The sequence below is a fragment of the Spermophilus citellus genome (genome assembly GCF_964194105.1).
Source record: "Spermophilus citellus genome assembly, chromosome: 3".
Taxonomy (NCBI): domain Eukaryota; kingdom Metazoa; phylum Chordata; class Mammalia; order Rodentia; family Sciuridae; genus Spermophilus; species Spermophilus citellus.
The window spans coordinates 16,677,919-16,692,349 of record NC_138184.1 but is presented as its reverse complement, the minus strand read 5'-3'; the positions used below and the strand labels follow the sequence as shown (position 1 = coordinate 16,692,349).

The window sequence follows — 14,431 nt, the reverse complement described above, 5'->3', positions numbered from 1 at the left end:
GTAAGGGAAGTGTTGGTAGCAGTGCCAACAGAAGGTGTGACGACCTGGGAAGTGCGAACCTGGGTTGTTAGGACTGCCACCACCGGGACCTCCACGAAGAACAGCCCCATCTTTGTGTGTGTGTTACTAGGATTTAACCCGGGAGAGCTCTGCCGCCAGCTACAGCCCCCCCCCCCCCTTTTTTAAGACAGATCCTACTAAGTTGCTGAGGCTGGCCTGGAACCTGCGATCCTCTTGCCTCAGCCTTCCAAGTTGCTGGGATTGCAGGCTCAGCCATGCAGCCTGGTGGTCAGTCCTATCTCTTTCCAGGTCAGTGGTGTGTGCTTGTCTGCAGACCCTGACAAAAGGACTCCATGTCCTCCATCCAGCATGTGTCCACTTTCTCAGCTGCTAGACCCAAGGAGGGAAAGAAGCCAGGGAGAGGTGCTCTTCCCTTTTTAGCAACAGAGTCTTTTTTTTTTTTTTTTAAAGAGAGAGAGAGAGAGGTTTTTTAATATTTATTTTTTAGTATCGGCAGACACAACATCTTTGTTTGTATGTGGTGCTGAGGATCGAACCCGGGCCGCACGCATGCCAGGCGAGCGCGATACCCCTTGAGCCACATCTCCAGCCCCCAGAGTCTTTTTATTGATAACTTCCCAACAGCATCTGTAAACATCGGGTACAAAAATATTCCACTAAACTCTGTTTTCCAAGGTGGTGTGGCTTGCTCCAGGAAACCCAGGAGATGCCTACGGGGCCTCTGAGGTCCACACCTCTATTCAAACACAGGCCTCACAGGCCCAGGGCTGAGTGGCCATCCAGCCTCCATCTCTAACTTCCTTCTCTGTGTCAGAAACCTCCTGGAGACACTAACTGGAGAAAGTACTCAGTACTTCAGTCTGAGAAAGGGGCAGGGAAACCAGAATTAGTGGGTGCAGGGTGAGAGGATGATGTGACGATCTTGTCCACCTCCAGGAGGTCCTAGCCAGGGGATAGGTCACCTCTTAACTGTTGTTCAGAGCAGACCTGAGGCCTGGCTCTGAAAACATCCCTTGTGCCCAGCCCCACCACTCCAGCTGGGATGGCTGTGCCCTGGCATGAGGTTATGTTCCCAGGAAAAGGAGCAGGAAATTAGAGACCCCAGGAATTCCGCAGCCCCAGGAGGGAGCCCTGGATGACAGAACAGGGTGGCAAAGGTGAAGATGGTGAGGCAGGGTTACCCACTGCCACCTCAGACACCTGGGGATGGCTACTGCTGCCCAAGACCTCTGGGTGCCTGGAGCAGGGCTACTCTCCCGGCCTCCCCTCATCATCCGTCTGGCTGTGGCCGTTGACAGTGGGAGAGCCAGGCCGCATGTGGGACAGGTCTTCGAAGCCAGGGCTGAGGGAGGGCGAGACAGTATCAGGGCTGGTGTCGCATGAGCCTGTGCTCTGCTCCGAGGTGGCAATGGTGGTGGTGACACTGGGCGGGATGGGGTCCTCGTCTTCATCCTCCAGGAGGGAAGCCTCTGGGATGTCTGAGGAAGGAGGCCCAGGAGTTGCTCTGCTGCCTTGTCAAACACTCAGATGGGGGACTTTGTGTGTGTGACCTGACAGGCTCCCTGCCCTGTGGGTACATGACTTAGCCCATTTTACTGAGGAAGAGGAAGAAACCAAGGCCCAGCAGGTAAGAGGAATCCCTCCCACACGAAGTGATGTCGGGATGCTGCCTCAGCCTCCTAGGTTAGGCTGGGTGAGCTGGCTCTGTCCTTCCTCACCCCCACTACATCACCTGGCCCAGGCACCCCTCCTGTCCACCCTGCTCTGTAAACTCGGAATTTATGTCCATGGTAGTCGGCAGCTTTGGGATGAAGAGCTAGCTATTGGCCCATTAAGCAGATTGGGTAAACCAAGGCTCAGCAACCGGGAACCCTCTGAGGTGCTGACGACACAGAATGGTGGCCCAGAGCCACTAGGGCTGTCACTAGACAGATGTGAACTTGATTCCTTCCCCCTCCCTTTTCAGCTGCACTTCCTCCACAATCGTGCTTCTCTGGGCGTCAGTTTCCCCCTCTGAAATCAGGATATTCATAGTCCCCCGTCACAGGTGGTTGTGGGCAGAGTTTGGCTCATGGTACTACATGGGTACACCCCAGGACAAGGAGACTGCATCTCACCAGCACCCTGCCCTTGCCCCCCACCCCCATCTCTCTGGACCCTCCACCCACCAGGGCCTGGGCTGCATGTCAGCCCAAGGTGACCTTCGGGAAGCCAGCTCTGAGTGGAGGAAGCTGGCATGCTCGGGCTCACTAGCCTGGGTGACACTTACGGCTGAAGGCCTCCGGGTGCTGCCTGGCCAGTTTCCCCTTCAGGGTCCTGCAGGGAAGGGAAGGCACAGGGGCTGAACCTGCTGATCAGATGGGCTGGGCCTGGCACTGGCTAGGGAGCCCTTGCTGGGTGGGCAGCAGGAACCTGGCCCTCACCATTCACCAAGCCTCCCTCTCTCTGCCCCACGCTCAGCCCAACACGCCTGGGAACACCTGGGCAGACGTGCACCCTGGGGTCTGGTCCCTGAGCCCAGGCAGAGGGGCCCTCTCCCTGCAGTGCCCCCTTATGTTAGCCTCCTCTACCTTTGGACAAAATGAAGCTTAGAGAATTTTCTTTTTTTTTTTTAACTGCTGGTTTGGTGGGTGGGTTTGTTTGTTTTGGGGATGGGGATTGAACCCAGGGCCTTGTGCATGTGAGGCAAGCCCTCTACCAACTGAGCTATATCCCCAGCCCCTAGCTGGTTCTTCTTTTTCCTAAAGTACCACAGCTGTGTTTGCAGAGAATGGAAAGGAGGTTTTCAAAGCAGGTGGTTATCTTTGTGGCCTTATAAGTACCACTACTGTTGATGGTTCCAGGCCAGGTGGCAACCCCTCTTCTCCTTCTTGGGTGACGGGGACACATAGCCGTGGTTATCAACCCTCAAGATCCCTGCTCCCCTTACCCCAAACCATCTGGGCAGTAAACCTGATATGAAGCCCCAGAAAACATGTGCTGTTATAAATTATAGCAAGATTAAAAAGGGCTGGGGCTGGCAGGTGCACGCCTGTAATCCCAGCGGCTCAGGAACCTGAGGCAGAAGGATTGTGAATTCAAAGCCAGCCTCAACAAAAGCAAGGCACTAAGCAACTCAGTGAGACCCTGTCTCTAAATAAAAAGGGCTGGGATGTGGCTCAGTGGCTGAGTGCCTCTGGGTTCAATCCTTGGAACCCAAACAAAACAAAAAGGGCTGGGGCTGGGCCCAGTGGCTCATGCCTGTAATCCCAGTGACTCAGGAGGCTGAGGTCAACCTCAGCAACTTAGTGAAGCCCTGTCTCAAAAAGGGCTGGATGTAGAGCACAGTAGGAGAACACCCGGGTTCAGTCTCCAGTACCAAACAGCAACAACAATTAAAACAGCAGAACCTCCCAGTTCCTGGGTTCGAATAGGAGCATTCCACAGAGGGGTCAAGCACACACCTGATCCTGCGGAAGATGCTGTCCAGGTCCCGCTTCATTTCCACCAGCGTCCTTGTGTGGTGCAGGAAGCGCTCGCTCATCTGCTGCAGGCGGGCGCTGGACAGGTTGTTGAAATTCAGCAGCATCTCATTGGTCTTCTCAAAACGGTCCAGCCTGATGCAGAGAAAGGGCACAAGCTCTTTGCCCCGCCTCCAGGGCCCTTGCTGCCTGCTGACTATGCTAAGGCCTTACTTGCTTCATGACCGGGGCATGTGCTGTTTCTTTGGCCTGCCCAGTTAAAACTGCTGTTCAACCTTCAAAATCCTACTGAAGTGTACCCTTCTGTTAGGGTTTGGATCCTAAATGTCCCTGAAAGGGCATGTGCTAAAGGCCTGATCACCAGACTGTGGTGCTGCTGGAAGTGATGGAATGTTTAGAAGGCAGAGCCTCGTGAAGGAAGTCAGGTCACCGGGGAAATGCCCTCAAAGGGGCTTTCAGGACCCTGGCACCTTCCTGTCATCTTTTTGCTACTTGGCCACAATGAAGTCAACAGGCCTACTCTCCTGTGCTTTTCCACAATGATATACTGTGCTGCCATAGACCAGGGACCCATGCACTAAAACATGTGATCAGAAATAAACCTTCCTCCTCTGAGTTGTTTATCTCAGGTATTTTGTCACAGTGACGGAAAGCTAAGACTTTCTCATCTCTCCCTTAAGCAGACTCCCCACTCCCCTTAGACTCCAGCAGCCCCAAGTTGTTCCTCTGGCCCTGACTCCATATCTGCTTCTGACCACCCCCAGTCCGGGAGTTCCCAAAGGTCAGGTGTGAATTTGCCCTCAAGAACTAGAAGTGAGATGGGTATTGCTGAGATTCTTCACCCAGGAGCCCAGGCACAGAGTGAGAAATGGCAGGAAATGAGGTCTGTGCTGGGTCATCAATGCAGTGTGGGAAAGCCTTTGGGTTAAGGTCCAAAAGAAGCCACAGCCAGTTCCGTGGTACATGCCTGAAATACCAGGCCTAGGTAGGAGGATCGCAAGTTCAAGGCCAGCCTCAGCAACTTAGCAAGACTCTAACCAATTTAATAAAACCCTATCTTAAAAAAATAAATAAATAAAAGGGTTGGGGATGTAGCTCAGTGATAGAGTGTCCCTGGGTTCAATCCCCAGTTACTAAAAGGAAAAAAAAAATCCCTCCAGTTCTCCGACCCCTGCCAAGCCAGTCACAGCTGCAAGACCTTCTGAAAGTCCTGCTTCCTGTGCCAAGGCCTCGCCTCCAGGTCACAGAGGGACCAACTCTGGAGCCAGCAGGCAGATTTGCTCATTTCCTTCATTTTATCACCAGTGTAGGCCTGTTGTGGGGACTGGCCAGGAGTGCATTCCTTCCCCGCCTGGGGCCCTGCGGCCAACACTCACATGTTCTTCTGGGCCAGGATGATGGCATTGACGTCATCCGTGTTCACCATGCTCAGGATTCTGCTGCAGAAGACCCTGGAGGCCGAGTCCGGGGGGTCCATCTCTTCCTCCTCCTCCACGGCCTGGCACAGGTAGGAAACCACAATCTGCGGTCTATGCCAGGCACCAGGGGCGTGGGCCCTAAGGTGGGACTGGGAACCTCATGGGTTGGGTTCTGACTCAACCATTGCCCCCGAGTCGGGATGAGCGTTGTGACTCAGCCATGCCAACTGAGCCTCAGGGTTATTATCCCAGAACTTGGAGTCTTGGGAACCAAAAAGGGTCCTATTTGTGAACAGCACACAGCACCTTAGAATCCCCTACTCCCCAACTTTTAGGGCACCTGCTGTTCATTTGTCCAAGGCCCAGCCCTTTTTGGATCTGCCAGCCTCCTTCCTGTCCCCACTAGCAGAACACCTTGGCTGCCTGTCACATCACCACCTCCAGTGTCTCTTTTCCGAGAGGTCTTTGCTGACAACCCCACTTAGGTCACTCTTCTTTTTTTTTTTTCTTGCAGTATTAGAGATGGAACCCAGGGCCTTGCACATGCCAGGCAAGTGCTCTGGAACTGAACTACATCCCTAACTGTTTTGATTTTGAAACAGACCTTACTAAGTTGCCCAGCCTGTCCTCAATTTTGCAATCCTCCTGCCTCAGCCTCCCAGGTCACTGGGATTAGTTGTGCTACCACATCCAGCTTGGGTCACTCTTATATTTCACTGCTTCAGTGAAATTATCCTTTCTGAAATTACCCGAGTTCCCAGTTGACCTGTTTGTCTACGGCTCCCTCTATACCAATGTTAGCTCCAAGAGAGAGCTGTCTGTGTCACCCAGGCCCAGAACCTGGCAAGGGAGTGTCAGAGCTTTGTTTTGGACAGGCAAACAGAATTTTGGAAACTCAGCTCTGACACTAGACTTTTATGAGCAAATGAAAGCCAAGAATTTCAGGCATTCACAGCCCGGCAATGGCCACAACAACCCAGATGGCTCTGCAGCTCCCAGATTGCCTGGCGTTCGAGGACCTTCCCTACCCAGAGAGAGGGGGCTTTCCAGGCCATGTAGGAGGGGGGCACAGAACTGACCCTTCTGAGGGACTTGGGAAAAATCTAGAACCTTGAGATAGCTTGACTTTTTGGACCACACATTTGAAGACCAACAGAGCCAGGCGTGGTGGTGCATGCCTGTAACAGCCATTACTGTGGAGGCTGAGGCAGGAGGATCCCAAGTTCAAGACAAGCTTTGGGAACTTGGTGAAACCCTTTCTCAAAAAATATGTTCCTGGGCTAGGGATGTGGCTCAAGTGGTAGCGCGCTCACCTGGCATGCGTGGGGCGCTAGGTTCGATCCTCAGCACCACATAAAAATAAATATGTTGTGTCCACTGGAGGGAAAAAAAAAAATTTCCTCTGGCCCTGACTCCATGGGGCCAGAAGGGCCAGTATCTGCTTCTGACCACCCTCAGTCTGGGAGTTCTATGTTCTATGGGTGTAGCTCAGTTGTAGTGCCCCTGAGTTCAATCCTCAGTACCAACTGATAAAATAATAATAATAAAGAACAACAGAGGTTTACTTCTGATTGGTTAATTGTCACACATAGGAGCTGTGGGTATGGCTCAATGGTAGAGTGCTTGCCTAGCACACAGAAGGCTCTAGGCTCTATCCCCAGAATCTCAAAAAAGGGGGGGAAAATTTACACAGGATCAGCAAAATGTTTGAATCCATTTAATCTCCCTTCCCATTTCATTATTTATTTGTGGTGCTGGAGACTGAATACAGGTCCTTACACATGGTAGGGAAATCCTCTACCACTGAGCTACAGCTCAGCTTTTTATTTTGAAACAGGATCTCATTAAATTGCCCAGGTTGACCTCAAACTTGTGATCCTCCCGTCTCAGCCTCCAGAGTCACTGGGATCACAGGCTAAGCCACCATGTCTGGCTACCTTCCAATTTACTGAGCAGTTACTATATCCTAAGGCACCAAGCTCAAATACTTGGAACTATTATCATCTTTATTTACAGATGAGAAAACTGAGGCTCAGAGAGACTGAGGAACTGGGCCATGGTCACACAGCCAGTGAACCTGAGCCCTAGCTCAAATGCACAGTCTGCAGGTTCCACAAAGGTGGGAATCTGAACAGGAGGTCAGTATCCACCTGCTACAAAAAGGCTGCCTCTTAAAAAAAAAAAAGAAAAGAAAAGAAAAGAAAGAAAGAAAAGAAATTACTTTGTTTTTATGTGGTTCTGGGAATCCAACACCGTACCTCACATGTGCTAGGCAAGACTTCACTGCCAATCCACTATCCCAGCCCAGAAGGCTGCCTCTTAAAGCAGCAGCTGATTTTGGCCTAACTTCAGATATTTTTATGGGAAAAAAATGTTAATAGGATCTTCTTTTTTCCTCTGTGAAATTTCCTCAATTCCAAATGTTAGCAACAAATACTTTTTTCAAAAAAAAAAAAAAAAAAAAACATCATGGAGGCCAAGAATATTTATTTGTGCTTTGAATTTGGCTAGCAGTTTGCAGCCCCTGCTTTTCTTCTAGAAATAAGCTGCTGGGGCTGGAAATACAGCTCAGTGGTAGGATGCTTGCCTAATATGTCCAAGGCCCTGGGTTCCATTCCTCAATACTGCAAAATAAATAAATTTAAAAAATAATAATAATAATAAGCTGCCACATCAGGTGTAAGCTTCCTCCCAACTGTTCACTGGGCTTTTATTATGTGTCAGGCAAGGTCACCACAGCTGCCACATTTCCAGAAACATGACCATGTATAAAGAACAGATTTAAAAGAGCACTCGTGGGGGAGAGGACCACATCTAGCCCATGTCAAGCCAGGATTTAGACCTCCAGAGAGATGGTTCTGCTTCAAAGCGGGGCTCTAACTGGGCGCCACAGCACATGCCTGCGATCCCACATACTTGGGAGGCTGAGGCAGGAGGATAGCAAGTTCCAGGCCAGCCTGGGTAACTTAAACCGCTCTCAAAATAAAGAGCACTGGGGATGTAATTCAAGGGTAGAACGGCCCCGGTGGTTCAATCCCCAGTACCACAAAGAAAGAAATTCAACGTTTTTATCCCCCCTGTCTTTCTGGCTCCCAGAAGTGAGAGAGAGGGGTTTTCGGCAACCTCCCCCTCACCCACAGCTGCCTCAGGAAACCTTCCCCGACAGCTACTCCACAGCAGAACGGATCCAGCAAGGGATCTGCTCTGCTCCAAATACATTATGGGATGATGGAGCCGCCACGCCCAGAAGGAGGCTGTGTTGTTCCACCTGAGTCTCAGAAAATGAGAATAGACTCAAGATCTCTCAGTGCGATAAAAAGAGAGCTCCAGCAGGTTGCCAATGCGCACACCTGTAGTGGCTGTTACTCCGGAGGCTGAAACTGGAGGACTGCTTGAGCGCAGGAGTTCGGGGCCAGCCTGGGCAACAAGGAGACCCCATTTCTTTAAACAAAACAAAACAAAAAGCAAGGGGGAAAAAAGAGAAAAAAACAGATCTCTGAGCAGGCTATTTCCTCCAGCTGGAATGTGAAGTCCCGGGAATCAGTTTAACAAGAGCCTCCCAGGTGCTTCCACAGGAGCGATCACTTATATTTAATTCTTCATATGACAAAACACTTCAATGAATTTTTCTAAATCACCACTACGAGGCAGATACTATCCTCTCGGAGGGAAGCTTACGCTCACAGGGGCGGACTCAGTGGCCCAAGGTCACAAGCTCAGCAGACACGCAGCGGTTCCAACCCAAACTTTTAACTCGCCTCCCAAGCTCACAAAATTACCCCAAGTGGGGCGGGGCTCTACTCTGCACTCACTCCCCGCTGGGGACACTGGAGGTACAAGCAGAGCAACGCGCGGCTCCGGATGACACCGCACAATGTGGGCGCAGGCCCCAACTCCCGCGCCCGGGTTCCGAATCTAGCTCCGGCCCGTGGCACTGCCCCGCGCATCCACTGCGCAGCTGGGGAAACTGAGGCCTGTGCGCAGCAGGAGTGCCCAGATGTGGCCAGCGGCGCGCCCCACCCCGCGGCAGCCTGGGTGCTGCGCCCGACCCGGCCCGGCTCCCCCGCGGCCCCGGTGTCCCCAGCCCCCACCCCAAACTCAGCCCCGGCGTCGGTGGCGGCGGCACCTGCACATCTGGCAGCCTTGCTCGCGCTTCCGGGATGGCGCCCTCGCCGCCTCGACGTCACCACGCACCGTGCGTGCGAGCGCGCGTGGCGACGCCGTATTCTGGGACCGACATGCGTGCGTTGAGGCGCGGCAGGAAGTGGTGGGGCTGATACGTAATTTCTGTTCGCTCGTGCGTCACAGTGAATAGCCAATCAAACAGTTCCTGTCGCGCCTGCTCAGTTGTTCAAAGTCTGAGATCGAAAGCAACCCCAAAAGGGGAAAGCTGAGAGAGACATCTCATTATATAGATGGCAAGGCTGAGGCCCAAGACCTGTAAAAAGTACCCCCAAGGTCTTAAGTGAGCTGTAGCCGAATCAGACCCAGGTGTTCTGCTTCCCAAGCCTGGAAATCGGCCTCATTCGGGTTCATAAATCTCTGCTCCGCTTTTGGTAACTGGTCCGGAGTTCCATCCAGGATTCTGCGTTGAATCCAGTCACGTCTTCTTCTTAGTCTCCCCTAATATGTGACAGTTCTCAGTCTTTCCTTGTTTTTCCTCACCGTATTATTTCTGAAGAGTACTGGTTTCGCAGAACGTCCATCTCTGTGTTTGTCCGATATTTCCTCGTGATTGGACAGACTGTATTTTGAAGGCGCAGGGTGTGGATGTGTTTCATTGCTGGTGATATTGAACTTGATTATTTGCTTGAGACAGTGTCTGCCACTTTCTCTTCTGTAAAGTTGCTGATTTCTCCTTTGCAATTAGTATCTTAGGGCTGGGGATGTGGCTCAAGCGGTAGGGCGCTTGCCTGGCATGCGTGCGGCCCGGGTTCCATCCTCAGCACCACATACCAACAAAGATGTTGTGTCCGCCGAGAACTAAAAAAAAATAAATATTAAAAATTCTCTCTCTCTCTCTCTCTCTCTCTCTCTCTCTCTCTCTCTCTCTCCTCTCTCACTCTCTCTTAAAAAAAAAAATTAGTATCTTAAGAGACCATGCCAGGAGGAGAGGGAGGGGAAGTGGGGGGGGGGGGAAGGAAAGGAAAGGAAAATGAGGAGAATAAATGAGACCATGCAAATGCCCTGTGGGTTTTATTTTTGTTGTTTTGGAAGGCTTTTTGTCTTTTTTTTTTCCTATCTACTAATTTTAACATCCATCTGTGGTTCTTGCTGGCAACATTTACTTGTGGTAGTGTTTGCCTCATAGTGGTTTTCTATTTATTAACTTGATTACGAATTGGAATTCCATAAGCGAAGCTGTCTATTCTTCTCTTGTTATGGATTTATTCAAGTATTAATATGACTGAACTTACGGGTACTTTATTTTGTGGATTACCATTAATCAAGTATTGTTTATTTTGCTGCCCCTTTAAGTTCTTTCCTGTGTTCTTTTAATACATTCCCATCAGCTGGGGCTTGTGACACATTCCTGTAATCCCAGCAGCTCAGGAGGCAGAGATAGGAGGATCATGAGTTCAAAACCAGCCTCAGCAACTTATTGAGACCCTTTCTCTAAATAAAATACATATTTAAAAAAATGGCTGGGGACGTGGCTCAGTGGTTAAGCCCCCCTGGGTTCAATCCCTGGTACAAAAAATAAGTCTGTATCGTTTATGAGTGCTTCTTTACTATGGGTATCACAAAATATTCCATGCAGTGAAAACAACCCTAAAATCAACCCTTTCTCCAAGGAGCCTGGTTTCTTTGCTTGAAGCCGGTATTTAGAAACAAAGATCTAGGTGCTTGGTGTGCTCATTGCAATTGTATTGTATTGTCAATACCTCTAGACCCTACTAGCAGTCAGAGCTAGAAAATGTACATGAATATCTACTAACCAATACACACACATATTTACTTTTGTATCTGAATGTATAAGTCATCCCTCAATATCTGTGAGGGATTGGTTTTAGGACCATGAATACCAAAATCCTAGGATCCTCAAGTCCTTTATAGAAAATGGGAGAGTTTTGCATAGAACCTTGCAATCCTCCTGCAGAGTTTATACAATATCTAGATGACTTAGAATCCTAATACATTTTAAGTGCTGTGTACATATAGCTGTTGTGATTTAGGGAATAATAACAAAAGAGTCTACACACGTTTAGTACAGATGCAGTTTCTTCTAGAATATTTTTGTTCCAGCTGGGCACAGTGGTGGGGTCTCCCTAAGTCTCCCAGTCTGGTCCAGACCTTGTAGATCCTCCTGTTTCAGCCTCCTGATCATGCCTGTAATCTCAGTGACTCAGAAGGCTGTGGTAGGAGTATCCCAAATTCAAGGTCAGCCTGGACAATTTAGCAAGACCTTGTCTCAAAAATAAATTAATAAATAAATAGGACTGGGAATGTAGCTCAGTGGTAGAGTGCAACTGGACTGGATCCCCAGAAGTACCCCTGCCCTCTGCAAAGAAATAATATTTTTATTCCAAGGTTGCTTGAATCCATGGATGCAGAACCACCAGATGTGGAGGGCCAACTGTAGAGAATAAAAACTACTGCAGCTGGACATGGTGATGCACACCTATAACCCCAGATTTTCAGAAGACTGAGGCAGGAGGATCCCAAGTTCAAGGATACCTTGGGCAATTTAGTGAGAGCTTGTCTCCAAAATAAAAAGGCCTGGGCTGGGGTTGTGGCTCAGTGGTGGAGCGCTTGCCTAGCGTGCATGAGCACTGAATTCAATTCATAGCACCACCACTTATAAGTCAATAAAAGGTCCATCAAAGAATAAAAAAAATTAAAAGGCCTGGAGATGTAGCTCAGCGGCATAACGCCCCTCAGTTGAATTCCAGTACTGAACAGTACTGAAACAACAACAACAACAACAACAAAATGTTCTCAGGCACATGAAAGACTGTTTAAAAGTCCCGGAATTAGACTTATCTGCATTCTAATTCCAGGTCTATCACATCCTAGCTGCATGGCCTTGAGCAAGTGGCTTCACCTTATGAATCATGCAGTGAAATCCTTACAACAAGGTTAAGCCACGAGATAAGTCCTCAGTAAACTGTAGGTAATGTTCCCATGTTTTGTCACATTCATTCATTGAAAAGTCAATGATTGGCCAGTCATGGTGGCACAAGCCTCTAATCCCGGTGACTCAGGAGGCTGAAACAGGAGGATCACAAGGTCCAGATCAGCCTGGGAGACCCAGGGAGACCCTGCCACAAAATAAAAAAGACTGGGTGTAACTCAGTGGTAGAGTGCCCTGTACCAAAAGATGAAGAGGAGGAAGAAGAAAAACAAACAATGCCAACCAGGATTCTTATGTTTGACAATTAAACATTTTATTTTTTTTACTCTATTCAGGTACAGTGGTATGTGCCTGAAATCCCAGCGACTGGGAGACTGAGGCAGAAGGATCAGAAGTTTGAGGCCAGTCTCGGCAAAGTAGTGAGACCCTGTCTCAAAAAGGAGGGGGGGGAGCTGGAGAGGTAGCTTAGTGGTAAGGCATCCCTGGCTTCAATTTGTTCCCCTCCATTCTGGGTGTTGCTCAGATTCTGGGGATCCAGAGTACCCTGTCCCTGGCCTTGGAGTAGGAATAGAGGTGAAGTTAGGAACAGACACTCCCAGTCCGTGGGCACTGGTGATTGGAAGGTGGGAAGGATGTCCAACCTGGAGGAATCTGAGAGGTAGGGTGAGAGGGCTCTTTCTGGAGGCGGAGAAGGTTGCCAGGAAGCAGTACATCTGCATTGGGGTTTTGAGGGAAGGTTAGGAGTTTGCTAGGTACAGATAATCATTCAGGACAGAGAATCACAGGAGTAAGGGAAAATTGATGGGAAAGTGCACAGTGTGGACGTGATCCTCAGAAGACTCCGAGATGTCAGTGAGCCAGGCAGCAGCCAGTGCTGAGAGGGGGAAGCTGGGGGCGGGGCTGGAAAAAGCAGAATCCTGATGCACCTTGTCCCTTGCAGGAGACAAGGCCCAGACTGAAGAAACCAAGCTTTTCAGTGGGTCCCTTGGGTGCTGCTGGGTGCTGAAGTGGAAGGAGTAGGGGGCTGCACATCAAGACCAAAGGGAAGTTGACTAGCCCAAAATGTTTTTTAGATAGTGGACTAGAGACAAGAAAATGTTGTGTTCAAGGGAAAAAATAGGAAGTGATAGGGACGCTCAGCCGGTCCAGTGACACGGACTTTGGGGCCAGAGGAGGCCCGAATTTCAGGATTAGAATTTTTTTTTTTTCAGTTTCATTTCCTACATAGAAGTGATCACAGCTGCAATTAAATGCTTATCTGCATCATTGTTTATGCAATATCCAGATCCCCTGCTGGAAGAGAAACCCAGTGGGGGAAGGGACCTGCTCCATCTTGCCTTTCACCACTGTGACCTTGAACAAAGTAGTCAACCTCTCTGGGCTTCAGTTTCCTTATCTGTAAGATGAACATTTCCTCATGTATAAGGTGATGTGGCACAGGCTTGCTTGTTCAAGTGGCTGAGGTGGGTAGATCACTTGAGCCCACAGGTTCAAGACAAGCCTGAGCAATATAGTGGGACCTTGTCTCAAAAAATTAAAAAAATTAAAAAAAAAAAAAGAATGACAGGGGTCTTACCAAATATACCCATCCAATCTTAAGGAAGGTGAAAATGGAAGAAAAAAGGAACATACAGCAGGTGGGACAGAAATAAAAACATAACAAGGCATATTTATGTCCCAAAATGTTAATAATTACATTAAATATAAATAGGCCAAATAACCCAGCTAAAAGACAAAGATGGGAAGAATAGATCAAAAAGCAAAATTCAGCTGGACCTGGTGGTACATACTTATAATTCCAGCTATTTGGGAGGCTGAGGCAGAAGAGTCACAAGTTTGAGACCATCTGGTCAACATAGAGAAACCCTGTCTCAAAATTTAAAAAATAATAATAAAATAAGAAAGACTGAGGATGTATCTCAGTGGTAAAGTTAAAGTGCACCTAGATTCAATCCCCCGTAGCAAAATAAATAAATAAATAAATGATCGAAAAACCTCGAGTCTATATTGCTTCCAAGAGACATATGTATAAGAATACAGAAAAATGGAAGGCAACATGGTGAAGAGCATGGAACATTGAAAACATGATCAAAGGAGAATGAGTGCAATCCTATTAGTCAAAGTCCGCTCTAAGGCCAGAAACAGAGATAAAGAGGGGAATGTCATGGAAATGAAAGTTCATTGGGAGGACATGACCATTTCAACTCTCAATGCAGTTAGTCCTGTGACTTCCAAATATCAGAATACTCATCTCATAAGAAAGGATCAGGGGGGCTGAGGTTATGGCTCAGAGAGAGTGTTCGCCTAGCATGCATGAGGCACTGGGCTCGATCCTTAGCACCATATTAAAAAAAAAAATATTGTGTCCACCTGTAACTAAAAAATAAATATTTAAAAAAAAACTGAAAAAAAGGATTGGGGGGGCTAGGGGTGTGGTTCAGTTGGTAGAGTGCTTG

General features: G+C 48.9%; 1 protein-coding gene across 1 annotated transcript; it reads right to left on the bottom strand.

The window, feature by feature from the left end:
- Window positions 1–493: 493 nt before the first annotated feature.
- Window positions 494–9,172, bottom strand: KXD1 (KxDL motif containing 1). Its single transcript, XM_081284381.1, has 5 exons — window positions 9,027–9,172; window positions 4,859–4,980; window positions 3,465–3,617; window positions 2,291–2,337; window positions 494–1,499 (listed from the first exon to the last, which is right to left on the bottom strand). Exons 2-5 carry the CDS (start codon window positions 4,957–4,959, stop codon window positions 1,270–1,272), a joined length of 531 nt encoding a protein of 176 aa, XP_081140507.1. The 5' UTR covers window positions 4,960–4,980; window positions 9,027–9,172; the 3' UTR covers window positions 494–1,269.
- Between the last annotated feature and the right edge of the window lie 5,259 nt (window positions 9,173–14,431).

Bases quoted from the DNA above. Each gene is read 5' to 3' on its own strand.
- KXD1 (XM_081284381.1), bottom strand. From the start codon at position 4,959: ATGGACCCCCCGGACTCGGCCTCCAGGGTCTTCTGCAGCAGAATCCTG. The intron at 3,618-4,858 runs GTGAGTGTTGGC...TCTCTGCATCAG, and splicing joins ATCCTGGCCCAGAAGAACAT to GCTGGACCGTTTTGAGAAGA. The intron at 1,500-2,290 runs GTAAGTGTCACC...CTCCTTCCTCAG, and splicing joins GCACCCGGAGGCCTTCAGCC to ACATCCCAGAGGCTTCCCTC.